The 25819-nt window shown below is 39.5% G+C and overlaps 2 protein-coding genes across 2 annotated transcripts in view; one reads left to right on the forward strand and one right to left on the reverse strand.

Moving 5' to 3' along the window:
- The window catches only part of LOC106055161 (selenoprotein S-like), a 150693-nt gene that overhangs the window by 15347 nt on the left and 109527 nt on the right, over positions 1–25819 (forward strand). The window lies entirely within an intron of this gene.
- LOC106077485 (uncharacterized) lies at positions 298–25247 on the reverse strand. Its single transcript, XM_056010167.1, has 10 exons — positions 24462–25247; positions 22956–23054; positions 18595–18724; positions 14865–14998; positions 11061–11135; positions 9433–9537; positions 8367–8540; positions 6076–6192; positions 4249–4329; positions 298–1425 (listed from the first exon to the last, which is right to left on the reverse strand). Exons 1-10 carry the CDS (start codon positions 24474–24476, stop codon positions 1216–1218), a joined length of 1140 nt encoding a protein of 379 aa, XP_055866142.1. The 5' UTR covers positions 24477–25247; the 3' UTR covers positions 298–1215.

The following is a 25819-nucleotide window of genomic DNA, read 5'->3' on the forward strand; positions in this document are numbered from 1 at the left end:
AATTTCTCCAAATCTGAAGAGAAAGGAAGAGAACAACATTTCACATAGCCATGCAGACCCAGCTGTGACCTACATAATTTGTTACAATAAGGAAAATCAATTGGCTGCCGGACTGTAGTCTTCCTCTGGCTTTCGATTGTATGTCACCATCGAGATGTTGCTGCCAGTAAAATTCAGCTTTGCTTATTCCTGGGTAATTCTTTCAAGTATTACCGCGGCACAACAGTACAGATCCTTTGACTAAACCGTGAACACATTAAGACATGTAAATAAACAGACACTTCGTTCGTTGGCTGATTAAAATTTTTAATTGCATCAAAATGAAATTTACAATGGAAGACGTACATTAAATGAAAACAGAAAGTATGTGTGTGTGTGTGATGTAAGATAGGAGAGCTTTCTTCTATGGCACAAAGAAATTTTAGAAAGTTTGTGCAGAAATCTCTTTGTAAAACCAGCGATCGTCACTCCAGAATTCACTGCGATTGAGTGATGGCGCTTTTGACTTAAACAAAGAAAGTCCTTTGTTTTTTCATTTATTTTACTCTTCAATCTTTTGAGCAAAATGTCGCTTCGGAAGTAGGAAACTGTTACAGACGGTGATCTCATTTAAAATACGAACACGTTCAGCCTGATATAACTACATTCATATCTATCTTCTAATTCAATTACCCACTAAGCATTACTCAGTAAACGCCCATGCAGCAGACAGAGCCTACAAAGATCACATCTTGTTAGACTAGGCCAGACACTCGTGTTTACCAGGGGCGTAGCATTTATAGGGGAACACTTTTAAAAAAATCTCAAAGAGAAAAAAATCCGAGCGACCTTTGGTAAAGATGCTGATTGGTGTCTCTCAGTGTTAATGCGTCTTTAGAATATTGACCTTCAATCCATTGCCTATATATGTTGTTTTTTTAAATTCAAATAACATTTATCTAAATTTAAAGTCTAATCGGTTATGGTAATATCTATATTGTTAATATCTAAGGTTGCCGAGCCCATGTATTGTACAGAAAAGGTCAAGGCTAAATCTGCCTCTTTCTCTGAAGCTAAGAATAGTGTCACTATTCCACCTGACCACAAGAGGCTGGGAAGAAACAGATTCACCTATTCTTCAACATGCCGCTACTCAGAGCTGTCTTGGTCTTGTGGTTGTAGGTTTTAGCCCGTCACGACGCGTTTAGGTTCCCGTCACGTGACCAAAGCCACCAATCAGTATTCGTCCTCTTCTCCCGCCAAAGGGGCTTCCTTTTGGTCCTTTTGGTCCATATATTCTTCAGCGAAAGCGCGGTCCTCGTCGTCCTCTTCGAAGTCTTCAAAGTCTTCATAGCCCTCCTCTTCCTCCTCTCCCCCTTCTGTCTTAGGAGGCTGGTCGATGGGCAAGCTGACCATTATTAGAATAATTAGAATGATCTGGATAGTCTGTAGAGGAAGACAAAAAAAAAAAAAAAAATATATAGTCTACAGCAGTGGTTCCTAGAGTGGTCACTACGGACCCCCAGGGGTTCCCCAGAATCATTCAGTGGGCCGATGTGTTAAAAATGTTTGGGAACCACTGGTCTACAGTGTACTTGAATACCATTCTCAGGATGGGGTCATCACCAGAGTGTTTGAAAATCTTTTTTTATTTCCACGAATTTTGTCTGTTACGAAATAAACGAAAGACAACAAGATGTCTGACATCAATGTTTCTCAAACTTTCACCGGTAGCGTCCAGAACAGAAAAAATCGCCCCCCCCCCAACGCACACCTTTTTTTTTAGCCAACTGAGGGCCTTAGGCAGAGCTACAGGCTCACATCTAGAACTCCGGGAGTTTTTTTAAAGACAGTTGCAAGAGCGATTATTCTGCTCTTAATAATTAATGAATGATAAATTTTAAAAAGGAACATTTTGACCCCGTCCTGATCCCGGATTATCCCATTCCCCGAAACAAATCTTGGTTAAGCGGATGTTTCAATCTACTCAAGAGTATATCACTTTTTGATGGTAGGCCTCTGAACGTCTATTTTTTCATTTCACTCTTTCGTTCCGAACTGACGATACCAACGTTGATTTGACACCATTAAATACAGATACTTTTTGGTTTTTATAAACTTGTAATCGTGTTATATATAAAAAGAGCAAGCGTTCTTCTATAATTATATACCTAATATAACATTTCCTGATTACACGCAAAAAAAAAGTTATTGAAGTTTAATCATAACAGAGTAGTGAAACACAAATGAGCAAGTTGAATAAATCCGTCGGAACGTGAAAAATAATTAAGGAGATAAAGAGTTAACACTTTAATTATGAATACACGCGAGAGTACCCGATGACGTATGTGCGTTTAAATATAAAGAATGTCTTGAACTCCAGACCAAATTTAAATATTAGATTATTATATTCTAAAAATTATTACGGTCAAACTAGAGTTTACCCAGTGTGGCCAATCAGCTAGTAATTCTTTTCACAATAATACACGTTTCTAGTAAAATCGTTAGAGCCTATTTCGAGAACCGCGTCCACCCATCCATCCAGTGTCCATGAATTAGCAAGCCGAATGGAGGATTCGTAAAAATGGCTGGGATGGGTCTATTTAAGTGTTTTCTTGCATGCCTAAGGAGGGTTCCTGGGAATTAGTTCTTTTACATTGCATCAGTGATGCTCAAACCTCGGAAAGCGGGCTAAATCTGACCCCAGCTTCTCAAAACTTCTGCCCGCAGAGCATAATAACTCCTTGGAGGATCGTTTTCATTGGTTTCGATGTGCTGTGATGCCGCCACTGACACTGTGTCAGATGTGCACGTGAAACCCAGACCGACAAAAGGTTGGACACAATTCTACTTACATTTAACTAGGTGATCCCTTTACAGTGGTTTACGGCTGAAGGAAGAGCGTGTAATCAGTACATCGACTGATCTCTTTTCGGCTCAAAATTACAGTCTGGGGCGGGGAAGGGTCAGCCCTTAAATTCCGAATAGAAACAATTTTTGCCCCCCTCCTCCCCACGAAGAACCCAAAAAACTTCTTAAGTAAATAGAAAAGTCTCTTCGAAAACTGCAGACGTCTTATAAAGAGTGAGCTCCCTTCCAGAAAAAACACAACTGTTAGCTTACTTTGGCCCGAATTATTATTTTAGGAAGTTATTTCAGCTTCCAGAGACTTGGATTGCCATGAAAATGTTACACATATGTATCGTCCACTTGGTAAGCTGTCGACAAGGTTGTAATGTCACCTACACAATGATCTGAATATTTTATGTTTTAAATAAGGGCTGGGCCTAGGGTCCCTCAGTCTCACGTGAGAAGTACAGGAGGAAATATAACGATGCGACTGATTGGATGGAAGCTGCAGCGAGATTCCATACATAAGACACAAAGTAAAGATTAAGCCAATGATAAGGCTCCTTTCAGTCGGCCTAATTGAAAGGAAAGATTACGCTATGGAAGGCCGGCCTTAGATGACCGGAGGCCCTAATCAAACTGACTTTGGTGGCCACAAATGAAATATAAAAATAAAAAATTAAAAGCGAAAAATATATTAAAAGCATTTAACGCTCTAACAATAACATTGAGGACAAGTTTCGCTATTTCTTCTCTAAAAAACATTGTTTTGAGTCTTCTACGAGGCTCTCACCAATTGGAGGCCCTAAGCGGCTGCCTAGTTTGCCTGGCCTGTGATAAGGTTCCTTTCAATCGGCCTAAATTAAAGCAATCTTTTTTTGTCGAAGGTCGATCAACACAGGGAGCACATTATGATAATTGATACTTCAAAATAAGGCAAAAAGAGTGGTGGAAAGTGACAAGTGGCTTTTTTCCCAACCCCGCCAAGTGCTATGAACTCGATTCCTTAAGGAACTCCTTCTGATGTCATGTTTGTTTTTATTAAGCATATCTATTTCTTTTCTAAGGACATTTCCACAAGGACGCCTCGCTGACGCTGGAGAAACAAGTTCAGACAAACAGAGAGACATAGACAGAGACAGAGACAGAGAGAGAGAGACAGAGACAAAGATTGAGAGACAGAGAGAACAAAAAAAAAAAGACAAGTCTGACACAGAGGCGTAATGGGGGGGGGGAGGGCGCGAGGGGGGCACGATGCCCCTGGCGCCATCATCAGGGGTGCGCCACACGCAGAGAAGCGCCAAAAAAAATTCTCGCCCCGGGCGCACGTTTTCCTGACCACGCCTCTGGTCTGACAAGTTCTAATGAGTTCTAAATACTAAAAGAGAACAGGCCGCACGAATGGACGTTGTAACTTACCTGAAAGAACATAATGAGGGAAATGGTAACAAGGCGAGTATGTACAGGAAAGTTCGCTTCATAAAAGTAGCCGAAACAACCCTGGAAAACAAAGGGGAGAGCAGGACTTTAAAATAGATGGAAATTATTTCCCTTGAATCGGACCACATAATATATTTTTTCAGCCTGCCTTATTAATCACATGACGGAATACACAGCCCCAAAACTACATACATATTTGTTCATATTGTTTTCTAATTATCGAAAGACAGAGTGTAAAAGAAAAATGGAAATATTGAGAGCTCGAGTTATATTCATATTGAGAATTTTACAAAGTGTATCCAAATTTAATGCGTCTACTTTGGTTTAGAAAACACTTTCTTCGTGTCTAAAGAACCGGCCTATATATTCGTTTTGTTGAGGCTCAACTAGTGCTTGCACAATGAGATAACTTTGTTTTTTTTAAATTTATCTTATTCAAAATGACTTGCATGGCTTGATTGACCTAGGGACACGTTTAAGATGTAATAATTTTTTTTTGAAGCAACGTCTATATTTTATAAGATAAGAAGATAAGATGGGGTTTGAGGCCGAGTGGCATAAACCTCCTGGCTTTCCAACAAGGCGAATAGAGAATTTCTAATTGGGATTTGACTCGAGCTGAGCTGTGTTAGCTGAGCGCCATAAGGCAGCAGGGGAAACCCTCTCCTCACATGCCTGTAAAAAAGAATGAACCAGAGCGCCTGCGCTTGAAAGACGGGCTATACAAAAGCATTTCCTAATGACAACCAGAAAAAACTGTGTACAAATAGTTGCTAGAAGAGAACGTACAGTGTGTACAAATAGTTGCTAGAAGAGAACGTACAGTGTGTACAAATAGTTGCTAGAAGAGAACGTACAGTGTGTACAAATAGTTGCTAGAAGAGAACGTACAGTGTGTACAAATAGTTGCTAGAAGAGAACGTACAGTGTGTACAAATAGTTGCTAGAAGAGAACGTACAGTGTGTACAAATAGTTGCTAGAAGAGAACGTACAGTGTGTACAAATAGTTGCTAGAAGAGAACGTACAGTGTGTACAAATAGTTGCTAGAAGAGAACGTACAGTGTGTACAAATAGTTGCTAGAAGAGAACGTACAGTGTGTAGAGCGATCATGTTTTGTTTCTCTTTAGAACTCATTTATGTTAGATTGAAAAAACTATGGAACATTTTTTTTACCCCGGCTCATCCCCCCTCTCCCCCCACCCAAACACAAAGAGAATCCTGGTTAAGCGAATGTATATTCCAGTCATAGGCCTTTAGATCACAAACTTTGCATGCAGTAAGAATAACGTCACGTGGATTCAAAATAACAAGCAAAATACAAAAAAAAAAACACTTTAAAAAACAAAAACAAAGGTTATTTAAGTGTATCAATTAGTTTGGATCAGTCTTGTAATTAAAGTTGTAATAATATACCTCAAACGACAATCTATAAAGGGGACTAATTCAGCTTATACCACCACTTCGTTCGAGTACTATTTCTTTCCCTTGTTTCATTTATTACCAATTGTTACTAGTTAACTTATTGGTTAATTTTCTTTTTAATGATTGTTGTGTTGTCAGGTAAAAGAAATAATTGAGAAAAATTCAACTTGATCCGAGATTGGGTGTGGGAGAAATAACGGAAAAATAACGTGTACAAACTTTTGTGTACAAACTTTTGGCCAGACAGACACACACACAGACAGACCGACAGACACACACACACAGACAGACCGACAGACAGACAGTGAGTAGATATAAACTTTGTTTCAAAAAGGTTAAAGCCTATGCGTCCACGTCAAAATGAATGCAATGCGTCCTGACCTGGACATTGTGTCTGTAGTTGAACGAATCCGAAGTAGCGCACTCGACGATTCTGTTGAATCGAATCACCGGATCAGCCACGTCAGACACGTTGTCAGTGCAGCAAGCCGGGGGAATCTAAAAACAACAACAACATATTGAAACGAAAAGAAATATTTTTAAAGAAGAAATACATACTTAGTACACTATATAGAGGCTTGATGCGCAAAATAACATAGCTCTCTATATACACTACAATGCTGACAAGTGTCAGACGTGTCAAATACCTCGAAGCTATCGTCTCATATAAGAGGACCAAGCCTGAACTACTAGACCGAATAGCACAGTTCAAAACATGAATCAAGAAACAAAAATACTCAATTAGTCAATTAGTTATTGGTCATTAATTATTTTGTTTGATATCGAATAAGGGATATAACGTGTACATTATTGATAGATATAGATTTAAAGATGAAGTTCTATCCTTTAGATAAGCTTTGTTTTTTTTTTTTTTTTTTTTTTTTAAAGGAATTTTATTTATTTTGCTTCATAGTTTTCCCGCCATAAAAAGTCCAATATTCCATTTTTTGTTCAAACCTTTAACATGTGGAGCGTTCAAATACCTTTCGAATGTAAATGTGTCATTTAGAGTTGGAAGTCTACTTGTTAACAAAAGACACATAACAAATAAAAAAAAGTGGTTGCTCTAGTCAGTGGCGTAGCTAGGGTGTGTTGATGAGGGGGGGGGGAGAATTTGAGAATCCCCCCGTGACCCCATTTAAGGGGGCCCCCAAATGAGTGTTTTTTACATAAAAAATGAAATATTACGCAAAATGCAGAGGCTCCAAAAGAGGTCTAGCCCCCCCCCCCCGGGCCCCCAAACGATGGAAAATTCCTAGCTACGCCCCTGGCTCTAGTGATATTCATTTCTGCACGTCAAACTAGCGGATCACATATTCCTGTCACATACAATGTAAACACGGTTGCCTGGTCCAGTAATATACGTTCTGGACATTGAGCTTGATGGTCTCGTGTTCGAGTGTAGCCCGCCGCCTACCTCCGCTGTCCTGCAGGAGGTTTGGTTCGGACTATGACGTCATAATCTTCACTTATGATGGGACGTCTTTAAAAAAAAATAAGACATCACTAGTGCATGGAAAAAAAGGGGGGGGGGGGGTTGCGGTAGCTGAGTAGTTAAGCGCTTGACTTCCGAACCAGGGGACCTGGGTTCGAAACTCGGTGAAGACTGGGATTTTACATTTCGAGATTTTTAGGGCGCCCCTGAGTCCACCCAACTCTAATGTGTGCCTGGCTTTAGTTGAGGGAAAGTAAAGGCGTTTTGTCGTTGTGCTGGTCACCTGACATCCTGCTGGTTAACCATTGGTCAAAGAAACGAATGACCTTAACATCATCTGCTCTCTAGAACGCAAGGTCTGAAAGAGGAACTTTACTTTTTACTAATGCATTATAAATAAAAATAATTAGGGCCAACGAGTTATTTGCAGTCTTATGGTGGGTGGCTTCCTGGTCGTGTGGTATGTGCTCTGGACTGGGACTGTCGAAACCAGCCCGACTTCACCCCCCCCCCTCCCCGCCATCCCAAGGAAGGTTTGGGCTAGGATGGAATCATCCTGAAATCTGAAGGAACATCCCAAACAAACAAATATAATTTGAAAAGGAATTGAGTAAAAATCGCCAGCAACTTTTTCGCCCAACCTTTTTCTTCAATGGTTTCACATAATTTTTTCTAAAATAAGTAAATGTAGAATTCTGATTTTGAGACACCGCCCCCCCCCCCTTTTTTTTTTTGCCATTGAAATCATTAGCTATGTATGCAACGTTCAAGTTTTTGAAATCTAAGAACGATAACTATATTTTCCTTTCTGCGTGTTTCGTAGTGTAAGAGTGATAACTCTTTATTTAAAATTTTGTATGTACTCTTTAGTCTCTATGTCAGATAGACCTACACGTACACTGTGCCCTGTGTTTCAAAGGCTGGTAGTATACATACAAAGTAAATTTAGAATTCCTTTTAATTTTTTTCTTCCATATGGTTCATTTAGACGACTGTTTCGGATGCTAACAGTGTACGAGGGTATCGTGTGGTCACTACAACGACTTGCTAACCAACAAATGTCACATACCGAGTCCTGTGGCTGGAATTCTTAAAAGTCATAATACTTACAAAGAGAGCAACAGCCTCCCCCGATAAGACCTAGACCTAGCGGCTTCTAGCATATAGTTGTTTCTTAAACCATACCTTGAAATGAATGGTTTACAGTGTTAATTGGGTGGGGAAAGACCAGTGTTACCTTAAAGACTCCATCAAAGTCCAAATTCTCATTCGGTATAGTGAACATCCGTAACCAGGGCGGAGAATCTTCATAATATTGGACATCCGGGAAGGGTTTGACGTTTTTCCTTAAGACAGCCCTGAGGGAAACGTTCCTGAAGTCGTGAGGACCGCTGAACCCGCAGCAATCTCCCTGAAATGCAAGGCGCCTTAAGACAATTTATAATAAACAAAATCAATTCTCATTAGCCTGAAGAATACAATGAATCAACTCAAGTCATGTTACGGGCAATGCTTCTCAGCCTCACCGCGATGCTCGGATGGAAATAGGCGTTAGAGGAGAGAATTAAGGAATCAAACGAGTCCATTGCATTGGCGGGGATGAAAGAAACCCCCAAATAACACAATCCACAAACCGTTCATCAAGGGGCCGTTTTTATGGCAGACACATGCGCGGCTGATTTGGTACATAGAAGGAATATGGGAGAGATTCCCTGGTGTGCTCGGCCTTTGGCCTCGCTTTTAGCCCGAGCGTCTTGAGATACAAGTCATCAGTAATAGAGATGTAACCGAGCCATCTGTGATAGAGATGTAATAATTCATATCTGCTTGGATCTTTCCCAGACAGAAGTTTGATCAAACAGATGGAGGCAAGTCTCCATAGGCCAAGAGTTCCAAGTGTCTTAGACTCAACTGCGAAGAGAAAGAGCCCTAACCAGTAGCGCAGCTAGGCTTTTACAGGCTCGAGTTGAAATAATTAGTTAGTGGGCCCCCCTCTCCGTCCCAGTTTAAAACCTGAAGTTTCTGTTGACCAAAGCCAAAATGGATTTAAAAAGTATTTTTAACATGAGTAAGTTTCTAGCTTACTTGACAGAACAGAGATAAGTCCCATGGGATGCTAAATGAATTTGTGTAAAAAAAAATGTGTGCATTAAAGCTTTTATAGTTAACACTTTGTTTCGGATCTTTTTCTTTCAGGTCTACAAGTGGGCCTCCAATTATCATGTGGGCTGACGTAATAAGCCTTTCGCGACGTAGGCTAGTTGCTACGCCACTGGCCACAAGGCTAGCCCAAGTCCACTCACTTTCACCATCATCATATTCAAGGCCACTGTCAAGTCATTGGGGCTGAGAACTTTGTACTGTTTCTGGATCAACGCCTGCATTTTGATACGTATGTTGAACATGATCTGTGGGAAAGAAGACACGCATGGCATGAGTTGATCGAGAGGTCTATTGGCGCAGACTCTGGGTGTGCTATTCTATGGACTACTATTATAGTAACACTGAGGGTACAATTAGAGATTTTCATTTATGGCGGACAAACTATAAACCGCTTGCTTTTTGGTATATTCAGTGTACAAAATGAAGGGACGCAAATGTTTAATTAGTTAATGATATTTAAAATATATTTTTGTTTACCCTATAATACCGCTGAATCAAATTCCATTTGTAGCATAAACTAATTTCCAGGCAGATAAAATGTTACACATTCACTCTACGGCTTCAAAATGATTCATAAAACCAATGGACAATAAAAGAAGAGTTGTGGCGAAGATCAACTGCTACGCAGTGAGATAGTGTCAAAGCTTAAATCTGAATTCTTTTTACAATACCCCTTTCAGACCATAGGATCAATAGGGCAGATCGATGTTGGCCGATTTCTCATTTGATTCTATGGCCGACGGTAAACGTGGGTGTTATGTGACTATTAAACGAGGGTGTTATGTGACCTGTAAATGAGGGTGTTATGTGACCAGTAAACGAGGGTGTTAGGTGGCCAGTAAACGAGGGTGTTATGTGGCCAGTAAACGAGGGTGTTATGTGACTATTAAACGAGGGTGTTATATGATCAGTACAACGAGGGTGTTATGTGACTATTAAACGAGGGTGTTATGTGACCAGTACAACGAGGGTGTTAGGTGGCCAGTAAACGAGGGTGTTAGGTGGCCAGTAAACGAGGGTGTTAGGTGGCCAGTAAACGAGGGTATTATGTGACCAGTACAACGAGGGTGTTATGTGACCAGTAAACGAGGGTGTTATGTGACTATTAAACGAGGGTGTTATGTGACCAGTACAACGAGGGTGTTATGTGGCCAGTAAACGAGGGTGTTATGTGACCAGTAAACGAGGGTGTTATGTGACCAGTAAACGAGGGTGTTATGTGACCAGAAAAACGAGGGTTTTATGTGACCAGAAAAACGAGGGTGTTATGTGGCCACTAAACGAGGGTTTTATGTGGCCAGTAAACGAGGGTGTTATGTGACCAGTACAACGAGGGTGTTATGTGACCAGTACTCATCTCCCTCTGTCTGTCTGGCAGGGTTTTCTATGGCCATATTAAAAGGTATTCGAGGCTCACAATGACCTTCCTTCATGGAACTGTACCAGGAAAAAAAAAGAAGAAGCAGAGAAAGCGATGGGAAGACAACATAAAAGAATGGACCGTCCAGGTTCTATCCAACTCAAAAAACAGAGAGGAATGGAGATAGACGATCGACAAATCTTGCGTGGTGCCCCAACAGACTAAGAAATAGGTGAAGGGGAAGGTTCTTCTCTTTAATTAAACATCACCCAAACAATAATTAGAACACACAAAGACTTGAATGTATTCTTACTTTATCTTATCTTATATATAACACATGTTCATTCAAAAGAGAAGATAATTAACTGGATGAGCTAATGGAAAGGTGGTAAAGAGTGAAGAACTTACCGCAGAATCCAGTCCATGAATATTGTAGAAAATGCCCCCTTCTAGTGCCATTGTACAAAGAATTAATATAATTGCCTAAAAGAAAATTAATATAATTGCCTAAAAGAAAATTAATATAATTGCCTAAAAGAAAATTAATATAATTGCCTAAAAGAAAATTAATATAATTGCCTAAAAGAAAATTAATATAATCGCCTAAATGAAAATTAATATAACTGCCTAAAAGAAAATTAATAAATTACCTAACAGAAAATTAATATAATTGCCTAAAAGAAAATTAATATAATGGCCTAAAAGAAAATTAATATAATTGCCTAAAAAAATAAAATAAAATATAATATAACAAGTACCAGTCAAAACAATACCCCTTTCAGGCCATATGATCAATAGGGCAGATCGATGTTGACCGATTTCTCATTGGCTTCTATGGCCGACGGTAAACGAGGGTGTTATGTGACCAGTACAACGACCAATCGCCATTACTTTCCCCATCAGAGTTGGGTGGACACCAGAAATTAAAAAAATGAAGTCTTCACCAAGATTGGAACCCTAGACCCGTCGTTTTTAATTCCACACACTTTACCAACTTATCCACCAAGCCTTCATTCCAAGAACATTATGTACCAATATGTATTCCATTTCCGTGTGCATATTCTTTCTCTACTGTCTGCACTAGCGGATCCAGAACTTTGGAGTGGGGGGGAGGCGATTTTTTTTCCAAACCCTAACCCTAACGCCCAGTAAACCCTAACCCTATGCATAAACGTGCGTACAGTACATACAAACACACACACACACACACACATACATATATATATATATATGTATATATATATGAGAATTTAAAAAAGCAGCATTTCTCAACCTTCGGCGAAAAACAAAACAACTGGGGCAGCGCTATAAGGTTTTCTTGTGGGGTTCGGGGCAATGCCCCGACGCCAAAAGCGTTTTCTTGCTTTTTTCACTGCAAAAACGCATTCTCCTGACAAGTACAGCTCTTTATTCATTAATGGAGTTCGGGGCGAAGCCCCGACGCCAAAAGCGTTTTCTTGCATTCTTCACTGCAGAAACGCATTCTCCTGACAAGTACAGCTCTTTATTCATTAATGGAGTTCGGGGCGAAGCCCCGACGCCAAAAGCGTTTTCTTGCTTTTTTCACTGCAAAAACGCATTCTCCTGACAAGTACAGCTCTTTATTCATTAATGGAGTTCGGGGCGAAGCCCCGACGCCAAAAGCGTTTTCTTGCATTCTTCACTGCAGAAACGCATTCTCCTGACAAGTACAGCTCTTTATTCATTAATGGAGTTCGGGGCGAAGCCCCGACGCCAAAAGCGTTTTCTTGCATTCTTCACTGCAGAAACGCATTCTCCTGACAAGTACAACTCTTTACTCATCAATGGAGTTCGGGGCGAAGCCCCGACGCCAAACGCGTTTTCTTGCATTCTTCATTGCAAAAGGGCCTTCTCCTAACTTCTACAGCTCATCATTCATCAATGGAGTTCGGGGCGAAGCCCCGACGCCAAAAGTGTTTTCTTCTTTTTTTCACTGCAGAAACGTATTCTCCTGACATCTACAGGTTGGTAAAAGGCGACTATGAAAACATTATTTGAGTTTATAACTCATCTCAATCATGGCTCTTATACTGAAAAATTTCGTTTGAATTCTAACTTTTCCAATGCAAAGTCTTACTTAAAAAAATTATGATAAATTCATGTGAAATTAAATAAACTCTGTCTGGAAATGTGAGGGGCGGTAGAGTGAAAACGATTAATCCTCGCTCCTTTAATAATTTCTGCTAAAGATTGCATTTGGCATTAAAGAATAGGGGTGGGGCGACTTAATATAAGAATTTAATTTGTAATATATATAAATTATATTAGTGACCGATTTTTTAAATTTTGTAATTTTTTAACTATAATACAAAAAGAAAAAGTATTGATTTGTCCGATGGGGGAAATGCGATTGCATGTATCGCCCCTCCCACCTGGTACAACCCTTTTTCATTTAAATGTACTAATGATACAATTTGAGATTAGATTGTGGTACGACATAATATACAATGAGTTCACATATCAATACGTAGTTTATATTATATAGATATTCAACTAATTTTGTTCACAAACTATGATTCTCCACAAAAATAGGACCGCCCCCCCCAGCACTCAGAGGGCTAGAGTGGGGAGGGCAGTACATGTAATCGCCCCCCCCCCCTCACCCCACCGAATCGGCCAAAATACCAGAAAGGGAGGGACATAATATAAAATGTATATATTAATTCAACTAATTTTGTTCACAAACTATGATTTGTCCATAAAAGTAGGACCGCCCCCCCCCCCACTGAAAGGGTTTAGGTGGGAAGGGCAGTAGAGGTATTCGCCCCCCCCCCCCCCCCACCAATCGGCAAACAGGGAACGACATAATATAAAGATCGGTAAAAAATCAATTACAAGTTTCAGTGATATAGATATTAAATTGATTCTATTAGCAAGCTGTGATTTCTACACAAAAAAATTGGACCGCTCTCCCCCCACTCGAAAGTGTATGGGGGGGGGCGGGATTGAAACCATCGCCCCCTCCCGACCCCACCAATCGGCCAACATACTAGAGGAGGGGGGCGAAATAATCTAAAAATAGGTTGAAATATAAATTATTAGTATATATTTTTAACATAAGTAATAAATTCGTATACAAATTGTGTGAATTCTATAATAAAATTCGCCCGCCTCCCCCCCCCCTCCGGGGGGGGGTCGGCCGAGTGGGGGGGGGCGATCGCCCCTACCGCCCCCCCCCCTGGATCCGCCAGTGACTGTCTGTCGTTTGGGACTGATGATTCTTTTGACAAAGTTAATATCAACTCACTCTTTCTGTCTGTGTGTCTAGCCGTCTGTCTGTCTGGTAAAAATATTTTTACACATTATTCCTCCCACACCCATTATTCGGATCAAGTTGAAACATTGCACAATTATTCATTGGCATAGACCAGACAAAATACAAATTAACCCATTAATTACTGGTAATTAATTATTTGTTTGATACCAATAAGGGAAATCAATCCTTCATTATTCACAGATATGGCTAAATATGTAGGACTTGGTCCCCAGACAAGGTAACCATACTGATTCTCGAATCAAGTTGAAACTTGAAACAATTATTTATTGTACCTAACAAAACACGAAGAAAAAAAAACAACCAATTAGTCAATTAATTTTTTTTAAAAGTAAAGTTTCCCTTTCAGACCTTGTGGTCTATAGGGCAGATGATGTAAAGGTCATCTGTTTTCTGTGGCCTACGGTTAACGAGGTTGTCCTATGGCCAGCAAAACGACCAACCGCCTTTACTTTTGGCCAATTAATGTCAGGTACCCATAAGAGCTGGGTGGCCTCAGAGGCGCCCGAAGATCACGAGTTTAAAAATCCCAGTCCTCACCAGGATTCGAACGCTCGGTACAGAAACCAAGCGTTTAATTGCTCAGCCACTGCGCCTCCAGTCGATTAATTATTGGTAATTTTTTTTTTCTTAGAGGTAGAATAAGGGAAACAACTTCTATATAATTGAGAGATATAGTTTTTAGTGCGGAGTTTCCCCCCTTAGCTTTTTTTTTTTTTTTTTTTTTAAAGAAAGGATTTTAAAAAAATATTTGCTTGTTGTTGGTCTAGCCCTCATCACTAGCCTTCATATTTTAAAGAGAGACCGACATAAAGACAAGCAGAGAGAAGGAGAGAAAGAGAGAGAGAAAGAAGGTGAGACAGAAAGGGAAGCAGAGAGAGAGAAAGTCTCGGAGAGAAAGACCAGATTAAACTTACAAACAAACAAGTGAAGGTCGTCCTCCCAGACATCATGAGGTCAAAGCTGAGTGCAAAGTTCAGCAGCCAAATGTTACACAGAAATATGATCAGCATGAATGGGAGGTTCAACCAGTCGCCAAAGTCCAAGTTATCTGAGGACAACGTTTCAAAATGAGGCACCAGAAGTGACACTGCTCAGTTCACCGAACAAGACAATACGCGCAATGCAATCAACTCTTAAGCTTCCGTTTTCACGTGCTCCACAATTAGACCAAGGCCCTCACGGTTGACTCGTTACCTCAATCCAGGACTACATTAAACCAATAATTCTTCAAAGTTATCTCCTATTACTCTCTTACGGCTTCTTGGCCGTTGACAAGTCCTGACTTCAAAGGCCGAGGAAAACAACAAGTACTTTAAGTTGAAGTTAATTCCTATTTTATGTTCAAATAATAAAGTAAACTCGAGTTTTGCTTATGCATGGAATGTGTAATATACTAAATGAAATAGTTGATACTCAGTACATATCAAAAGAAAATGTAACCTATAGTTAGTTCCAATTTTAATAGAAAGTCCACAGTAAACATAGGAGAGATTGGTTGAACACACTAGCGGATCCAGAACTTTGGAGTAGGGGGGGGGGGCAATTTTTTCCAAACCCTAACACTAACGCCCAGTAAACCCTAACCCTAAGTATAAACGCGCGTACAGCAGGACGACTGGAGTTGGCAGCGGGCAGGATATGAACCAGTCTCGATCGAGACGACCAAAGCACGACCAGGAAGCCATCTTAATAAAGGCAGCCATCGATCAAGGGGCTTCTTATAGAGCACCCAGGTCTAAGAGCCATAAAAAAGTGTGGTGAGAACCACTGCATGATTTTTGTAGTTAGACATATTCCGCAATCCTCTCAAATGAAATATTTCTGAAAGTTTAATAAAATGTGTTGTGACGCAGCCCAAGCTTTTCATGAACATTTAAGCTCGATAGGAGAATAAAAATTTCAAATATATGTTAATTTGTCTAATTGTAATCTTTATTTTTTTTTTGACTTAATGAGACAATATTAAGCACAGAAAAACTGTTTGATTATTTTCCTTTCTATTAAATCCCTTTCATCCCGATTCAGCAGTAGAACTCATGGTCTGGAAGATTAAAAAATTTTGTTTTTGGTCGTGAATGAGTAGGAAAAATTGCAGGTTAAAAAAGAGGAGGGGCGTTCCTTTTGGGCAGACCAAAATGTAAACTAGGCAACTATTTCGAGGATGATGCCAGGAGTTGCGCTTTTACTTTCTGAAGTCTAAACGCGACAGACGGACGGACGAACAGAGAACAGAAAACGAATGGCGACTTTTCCCTGCAAGTAACGTAGAAGTAGGGTATTCTTTTAGACAGAGGTTTATATGGCAGATTATGTAAAGGGCATCTGTTTCTATGACCGACGGTTAACGAGGTTGTTATATGGCCAGCACAACGACCAGCCGCCTTTACTTTTCCCAACTAAAGGTTGGTACCTATTAGAGTTGGGTGGACTCAGGAGAATCCTGAAAATTCCCAAATTAAAAATCCGTCACCCGAGATTCTCGGTAAGCCAAGCAACTTCCACTTTATAGGGCAGCTATTTAAAAAAAAATTGCACCTAAGTTGATTTGTTTAGTACGTGTATTTATATTATACTTAGGTGTTGTGGAGTGTGTGTGTGTGTACTTGTCTCTGATGTTATCACGAGTAAAGGTGGGCAGATAGTTTGGTTGTGTTGGATAAAAAAGATGATCTCTCGTAGTTCAGGTCAATAGACAGGGGCTGTGAAAGTTGAAGAGGGGAGAGAACATGCAAGAGACGTGAGATACGGAGATTGTGCTTGTATAGAGTTATATCTTTAATATCATCAATATTTCATTCGTGTTTATACATCTATATTGAGGTTGAATGCTTGTACATATATTAATACTAGTTTCAGTTTGGTTTAAAAAGTAGACTATTCAGGTTTTTATAAAGTTCAACATTAAGAATGTAATACACGTACACCGGTTTAGTTGTTCTAGCTGTCTGGAGCTACAACCCGAAAGACCAAGTATCAACATTAGGTTACCGTTAACCTCAGAGTATCATCATTAGGTTAGCCTCTGAGTATCAACATTAGGTTAGCCTGTGTGTATCAACATTAGGTTAGGCTCTGAGTATCATCATTAGGTTAGCCTGTGTGTATCAACATTAGGTTAACCTCTGAGTATCAACATTAGGTTAGGCTCTGAGTATCATCATTAGGTTAGCCTGTGTGTATCATCATTAGGTTAGGCTCTGAGTATCATCATTAGGTTAGCCTGTGTGTATCATTATTAGGTTAGCCTCTGAGTATCATCATTAGGTTAGCCTGTGTGTATCATCATTAGGTTACGCTCTGAGTATCATCATTAGGTTAGGCTCTGAGTATCACCATTAGGTTAGCCGCTGAGTATCATCATTAGGTTAGGCTCTGAGTATCATCATTCGGTTAGGCTCTGAGTATCATCATTAGGTTAGGCTCTGAGTATAATCATTAGGTTAGCCTGTGTGTATCATCATTAGGTTAGGCACTGAGTATCAACATTAGGTTAGCCTCTGAGTATCATCATTAGGTTAGCCTGTGAGTATCATCATTAGGTTAGCCTCTGAGTATCATCATTAGGTTAGCCTGTGTGTATCATCATTAGGTTAGGCTCTGAGTATCAACATTAGGTTAGCCTCTGAGTATCATCATTAGGTTAGCCTGTGTGTATCAACATTAGGTTAGCCTCTGAGTATCATCATTAGGTTAGCCTCTGAGTATCATCATTAGGTTAGCCTGTGTGTATCATCATTAGGTTAGCCTCTGAGTATCATCATTAGGTTAGCCTGTGTGTATCATCATTAGGTTAGCCTCTGAGTATCATCATTAGGTTACCGTTAGCCTCAGAGTATTAACATTAGGTATTCTTGTAAGTATCATCATTAGGTTAGCCTCTGAGTATCATCATTAGGTTAGGCTCTGAGTATCAACATTAGGTTAGGCTCTGAGTATCAACATTAGGTTAGCCTGTGAGTATCATCATTAGGTTAGCCTGTGTGTATCAACATTAGGTTAGCCTCTGAGTATCATCATTAGGTTAGCCTGTGTGTATCATCATTAGGTTAGCCTCTGAGTATCATCATTAGGTTACCGTTAGCCTCAGAGTATTAACATTAGGTATTCTTGTAAGTATCATCATTAGGTTAGCCTCTGAGTATCATCATTAGGTTAGGCTCTGAGTATCAACATTAGGTTAGCCTGTGTGTATCAACATTAGGTTAGCCTGTGAGTATCAACATTAGGTTAGCCTCTGAGTATCATCATTAGGTTACCGTTAGCCTCAGAGTATTAACATTAGGTATTCTTGTAAGTATCATCATTAGGTAAGCCTCTGAGTATCATCATTAGGTTAGGCTCTGAGTATCAACATTGGGTTAGCCTGTGTGTATCAACATTAGGTTAGCCTGTGAGTATCAACATTAGGTTAGCCTGTGTGTATCAACATTAGGTTAGCCTGTGTGTATCATCATTAGGTTACCGTTAGCCTCAGAGTATTAACATTAGGTATTCTTGTAAGTATCATCATTAGGTTAGCCCCTGGTCAGATGTTGTCTTCGTAGAGATCAAATCTATGCGCAGACATCTTTAAGTCCCCCTCCCCCTCTTCACCTGGCCCCTGGCAAAACAAAGCCCGCCATCGCAAACGTAGTTGCCACCTACCTGATATGTGGTACCAGACCGGCACAAATATGGACAGCTTTCTGTCGTTGATGTCGAATGAATTCATTAATGTCTTTCCGCCGTAGTAATAGAGTCTGATGGTAAGCCAGATAGACATTATAATCAAGGGCTGGAATAAATGTGTGTTTCTTTGTTATGTAGATTTTAAAAAAAAGCAAAATATTTTAAAATCCTTTAAAAAAATTTTTTTTTTTAAAGCTGATCTAAAGGGGAAGAGCTCCACCCTTAAAACTAGATTTATTAATAATGTATATTAGATAACAAACAAAAATAATTAATTACCAATAATAAATTGATTAGTCGAGTATTTTTTATTGGTTCATGTTTTGTTAGGTACAATATACAATCGTTTAAAGTATCAACTTGATCGGAAAATGCATGTGAGAGAAATAGCGTTAACAATTATTTAAGGGGACTAAACCCATATGTGTGAATACTGAAATATTAGTTTCCCTTGTTGGTATGAAACACAATAATTAAATTACCAGTAGTTAATTGTCTGGTTATTTTTTTATTTGATTCATGTCTTTTCTACGCCAATAAATAATTGTGCGAAATGTCCATTTGATCCGAGAAAAAGGTGTGGGAGAAATAATGTGTGCACACTTTTAACCAGACAGACAGACAGACAGACAAACAAAGGGAGTTGATATAAGCTTTGTAAAAGCAGGTATAATTGCATCCAATGTTTAATTAAATAAAACTATTCAATTATAAGTATAAAATAATTAAAGTGATTATAAATGAACTCTCATATAGATGGACTTGAGGTTGTTTGTAAAATGTTTTACAAGTTTCGGATGCTCCTTCAGAAATGAAGATAATTTACTTCCAAGTCCAAACCTCCCGCAGGACGACGGGGGATGGGAGCGGTGAATCCGGGACCATTGGTAAATCCGAACGACAGTTCAGCGCGCAAACCGCACGACCAGGCAGCCATCCAGGTTGATTGGTGTAGCACAGTGATGCCCAAAATACTGCCCGCGGGCCACCCGGCCGGCGACGTAATTCCATCCTACCCACCGACACGTCGCATAAAATGTAGGAAATCCACTTTCCACTATTTTTTTTTTAAATGTATATTCCCCTAGGTAAGGGTAAATGGCTTGGTACCAATACTAATCCAACATATTTGTTTTATAAACAAAGAGTGGCTCTTTTGAAAGAACAAAACATTTCAAACCTTCTTTGGAACGAAACTCCGACTTTGTGTCTTCGTGTCTTATCTATGTAGCTAGATATTTAAAACCTGGTTTTAGATCAACTTTTCATTGAGAATGCGGGATGCTGAACGAATCGGAAATGGACCCCTCATCATTACGAATAGAGAGTGCTCCAGTAGGGTCTTTTTCTTTTAGCTAGAAGGTCTAGGGGGACTTTTAAGCTGCCTTAATTCGTAATTCAGGCGGAATTACATCTGTGAATATAGATGCACTTGAAAAGTTCGGCTAAGAAAGGAGGAGGGTTGGGCGTAGGGCTAGCTACCCTACCCTGTACAAAAGCCACTACCTACACCAAACAGCAAATCAACAGAGGTCACGGACCTGGGAGAGGATGGACCTCCAGCTGGAAGGTTTATGAAGCAGATGCCAAATAGATGGGCAAGACGTGGGGACAGTTGGAGAGACTCGCCCAGAACCGAGATGCCTGGAGGAAGCTGGTTGGTGGCCTATGCCCCAGAAGGGACCATAGGCAGAGATGAGAGATGAGATGATAAAAATAGGTGCATTTGACAAGTGTACAGTGTACACGTAATATTGGTGCTCAGTAACATAGGTGTATTTATCATATGTGCACTTAAAAAACTTCCACTTAATAGGTGCACGTAACAAAAGTGCATTTAACAGGTACACAAAAACAGAAGTGTAATTTAGTCATGTGCACGCAACGTAGAGTGAGAGGGGCCAGAGGGGAGGTAAAAAAAAATCCTACTCCACTGGATTGGTCAGCAGTGTATACACTCAACTACACACACACACACATTCGCGCGCACACACACAGTACCAAGAAACCAAACGATATGACCAGATTGCACACACACACAGTATCAAGTAACCAAACGATATGACCAGATTGCACACACACAGTACCAAGTAACCAAACGATATGACCAGATTGCACACACACACAGTATCAAGTAACCAAACGATATGACCAGATTGCACACACACAGTACCAAGTAACCAAACGATATGACCGGATTGCACACACACACAGTACCAAGTAACCAAACGATATGACCAGATTGCACACACACAGTACCAAGTAACCAAATGATATAAACAGATTGCACACACACAGTACCAAGTAACCAAACGATATGACCAGATTGCACACACACACAGTACCAAGTAACCAAACGATATGACCAAATTGCACACACACACAGTACCAAGTAACCAAACGATATGAACAGATTGCACACACACACAGTATCAAGTGGCCAAACGATATGAAAAGATTGCACACACACAGTACCAAGTAACCAAACGATATGAACAGATTGCAGACACACACAGTATCAAGTGGCCAAATGATATGAACAGATTGCACACACACACACACAGTATCAAGTAGCCAAACGATATGAACAGATTGCACACACACACAGTATCAAGTAGCCAAACGATATGAACAGATTGCACACACACAGTACCAAGTAACCAAACGATATGACCAGATTGCACACACACACACAGTACCAAGTAACCAAATGATATGAACAGATTGCACACACACACAGTACCAAGTAACCAAACGATATGACCAGATTGCACACACACACACACAGTATCAAGTAACCAAACGATATGACCAGATTGCACACACGCAGTACCAAATAACCAAACGATATGACCAGATTGCACACACACAGTACCAAGTAACCAAACGATATGACCAGATTGCACACACGCAGTACCAAGTAACCAAACGATATGACCAGATTGCAGACACACACACAGTACCAAGTAACCAAACGATATGACCAGATTGCACACACACACAGTACCAAGTAACCGAACGATATGACCAGATTGCACACACGCAGTACCAAATAACCAAACGATATGACCAGATTGCACACACGCAGTACCAAGTAACCAAACGATATGACCAGATTGCAGACACACATAGTACCAAGTAACCAAACGATATGACCAGATTGCAGACACACACAGTACCAAGTAACCAAACGATATGAACAGATTGCACACACACACAGTATCAAGTAACCAAACGATATGAACAGATTGCACATACACACACAGTATCAAGTAGCCAAACGATATGACCAGATTGCACACACACACAGTACCAAGTAATCAAACGATATGAACAGATTGCACACACACACACAGTATCAAGTAGCCAAACGATATGACCAGATTGCACACACACACACACAGTATCAAGTAGCCAAACGATATGACCAGATTGCACACACGCACACAGTACCAAGTAACCAAACGATATGACCAGATTGCACACACACACACAGTACCAAGTAACCAAACGATATGACCAGATTGCACACACACACAGTACCAAGTAACCAAACGATATAAACAGATTGCACACACACAGTACCAAGTAACCAAACGATATGAACAGATTGCACACACACACAGTACCAAGTAGCCAAACGATATGACTAGATTGCACACACACACAGTACCAAGTAACCAAACGATATGAACAGATTGCACACACACACAGTACCAAGTAACCAAACGATATGACCAGATTGCACACACACACACAGTACCAAGTAACCAAACGATATGACCAGAATGCACACACACAGTACCAAGTAACCAAACGATATGAACAGATTGCACACACACACACAGTACCAAGTAACCAAACGATATGACCAGATTGCACACACACACAGTACCAAGTAACCAAACGATATGAACAGATTGCACACACACACACAGTACCAAGTAACCAAACGATATGAACAGATTGCACACACACACACTACCAAGTAACCAAACGATATGACCAGATTGCACACACACACAGTACCAAGTAACCAAACGATATGAACAGATTGCACACACACAGTACCAAGTAACCAAACGATATGACCAGATTGCACACACACAGTACCAAGTAACCAAACGATATGAACAGGTTGCACACACACACAGTACCAAGTAACCAAACGATATGACCAGATTGCAGACACATACAGTACCAAGTAACCAAACGATATGACCTGATCGCACACACACACAGTACCAAGTAACCAAACGATATGACCAGATTGCAGACACACACACAGTACCAAGTAACCAAACGATATGACCAGATTGCAGACACACACACAGTACCAAGTAACCAAACGATATGACCAGATTGCAGGCACGAGCTAGCCTCCAGAGATTTGTCTTTGGTTTTCTATCACCGCTCTCTATGGTCACAAAGGAGATCTGTGAATGGTGCAAGGGACACAATCAACAAATTAATCGAATACCTTCTGGAGTTGCTAGAACAAGTGGAGATAATAAAATATTGGATTCTAAATCATAGAGCTAATATAGTTAGTAAAGAATCTGATTCTTTTTAAAAATAAATATTATACTGTTTGTAAGAATTTAATTATTACTCCAAGAATGTACATGTATTTAAACAGCATTATCTATTAAAAAAAATAAAAACATCAGATGGATATCACTACATTTATGATATAAATCCGTAATAATTGTACAGGCAGTTAACTCCTATCAATAACGCACAAATATAGGAGAATAAGAGTGGAGAACATTCTGAGAGCAGTTATCTTCCCAGATGGGGAATATTGAATTGAATATTGACAGTAGAGAAACGTCAACCGAAAAGTAACGAAAGAAAATAGGGTCATCTTTGACTTTAGAAAAAAATAATTTCTGGATAATGTCAGGAATGCTGCCAAGGACCTACAAAACTAGATAGACACTGCATAAAGTTATGTGATTAGGTTCATTAATAAAGATTTGCAAACTGCAGGGGAAGGAATGAGAATTGTTTTCTAATAACTTCAAAATGATTAAATCCTAACGATGATGTATAACTTATTGATTTTAGAGCTACATTCTAGATCTAGATCTATACAAAATCATTCTTCGCTTGGGTAAACCATCTACCAGGGCCGGCCTTAGGCATAGGCAAACTAGGCAGCCGCCTTGGGCCTCCGATTGGCGGGGGCCTCGCAAAGGACTCTAAGAAAATTTTGAGAGAAGAAATAGCGAAAGTTGTCCTCAGTGTTATTGTTGGGAGTACACTAGGTTTTTATAAATTGTTTAATTTTAGTTACTTTTTTCGCTGTTAATTTTTTATTTCTATTTCATTTGGTGCCACTAAATTCACTTCGCCTAGGGCCTACCATTATCTCAGGCCGCCCTGCATCTACGTCTAATAAAAGTCTATATACTGATGTAAGGAGTAATTAAGTAGGTCTATAAACTCAGTATAAACTATAAGTATCAGAGATATACATCTTATATAATAGATTCTAGACTCAAGTTCTAAATATTTATAAGATCAAATGTTCTGGATTTAGGTCGATCAGCAATTTTATTAGCTCCATTCATATTATTTTTACATTCACGCATTCGTTTTACTTATAACAGTGGATGTTGTTTTTTTGTTTAATTGTTTCTAATACACTTTAATAGGTGACTATATCGGTGATACGCAAATTAAGATATGCGGGCCGCGGGTAATATCTGGCTAGTTCTAAATAAAGCTTAGAGCCGTCACAGGTATTTTTTCACGGGCCTCATCGTAAAAAGCGATGTATCTGTCTTTCATTGTGGCTAAATGTTTGGGGTAATTCTGTTGAGGCCTCGGGGTCCTACCTTGTTTTTAAGCATATCCAAATGAAGCGTTGTAGTTCCCCAGTCTTTCTCTCATCCACGACGTTGTCACTTCATTGATGCCTTTCATAAAATAAGTACACTAGGTTTCGTGGCGACCAAGTATCAGCAGTCAGATAATGAATACAAGAACAAGACGTATCATTCGAGCTCTGAAGGTCCCTATAGCCCTATTGGCACTGGTGACGCCATTCACTTTTGGACTCTACTAAAAGTATGCTGTCAATAAGTGTACGTCTTTACTGTCTTTTCCTTACCGCCCTGCAGGGCATGTCACACGTCCGAAGTTGGCAGCTCAAGTTTAGTTCGCTTGAAACTACTGATAAGACTTCAGTGACTTAAGACTTAACCATTAGATTAAATGAGCATCAGTTTAGTGTAAATAAATGCCTTTATATGATACTAGATTATAATCATCTAAGAATCACTAATCTAGAAACTCAGACTTAACACTTAAACCTAGTTGCACTATACTAACTTAGAGACTCCATACACTTATAGATCTACTTTAGACAGTATTGAGTATACTCATGATACAGACAATACAGTAACTATAGATCCAAGATCTAGTTCGTAGTTGATTTAAATGTAGACAATGTACTTAAATATTGTGATAGCATTATGCTCTTTAAGTAAATGATGCATATAAACGGCTAATGTGTTATTATTTTATTTAAAAAGTCCTGGTCTTCGCTTGATTCATTTATAAGTCAAAGAACTTCTGGAGATCGGAATGCAAGACTAGCATTCGTACACAAAGTGGCCATGTTTCTGTAGTCATGTTTTAAAAAACTAGGAGTAAAGAATTGAAACGAACTGCATGATTGTTTCCTTTTCCAAATGATTTTGATTACTACGTCATTCAGCAATAATAGAAAATACTCTGTTCTCTGGAGCTATTCAAATGAAATTATTTCTTTAATCATGGCACCTACAAATCGTAATATGTCGAAACTATATATAGAACTTGTATTTTTATTTACGCTTCGTTTCATTAACTTCCACTTTCTATTTAAAAAGAAAAACAACTAAAGGGCAATTATTCTTTAAAAAGATTTCTAAATGTATTTTCTTTGAAACAAGAATTGACTAGGATTATAGACATACATCTATGACTACGATTTAATTTTCGCTTGATTAAAAAATATTTATATAGAATCGAGTGTCTCATATCTTTCGCTTCTACATTTTTAAAAATAGTGTAGCTTCCATATATTCTTAGGAAAATCTATGGTGCCATACAGGATGAAACAGGGTGGAGGACACGCACTAACCATGAGTTATATCAATTATATGAAGACCCACCAATAGTGAACGAAATAAAAAAGAACAGACTGCGT

This window comes from Biomphalaria glabrata, chromosome 14, assembly GCF_947242115.1.
Source record: "Biomphalaria glabrata chromosome 14, xgBioGlab47.1, whole genome shotgun sequence".
NCBI lineage: Eukaryota > Metazoa > Mollusca > Gastropoda > Planorbidae > Biomphalaria > Biomphalaria glabrata.

Bases quoted from the DNA above. Each gene is read 5' to 3' on its own strand.
- LOC106077485 (XM_056010167.1), bottom strand. The intron at 11,136-14,864 runs GTAAGTTTAATC...ATTTTCTTTTAG, and splicing joins CGACCTTCACTTGTTTGTTT to GCAATTATATTAATTCTTTG. The intron at 8,541-9,432 runs GTGAGTGGACTT...CTTGCATTTCAG, and splicing joins TGAATATGATGATGGTGAAA to GGAGATTGCTGCGGGTTCAG.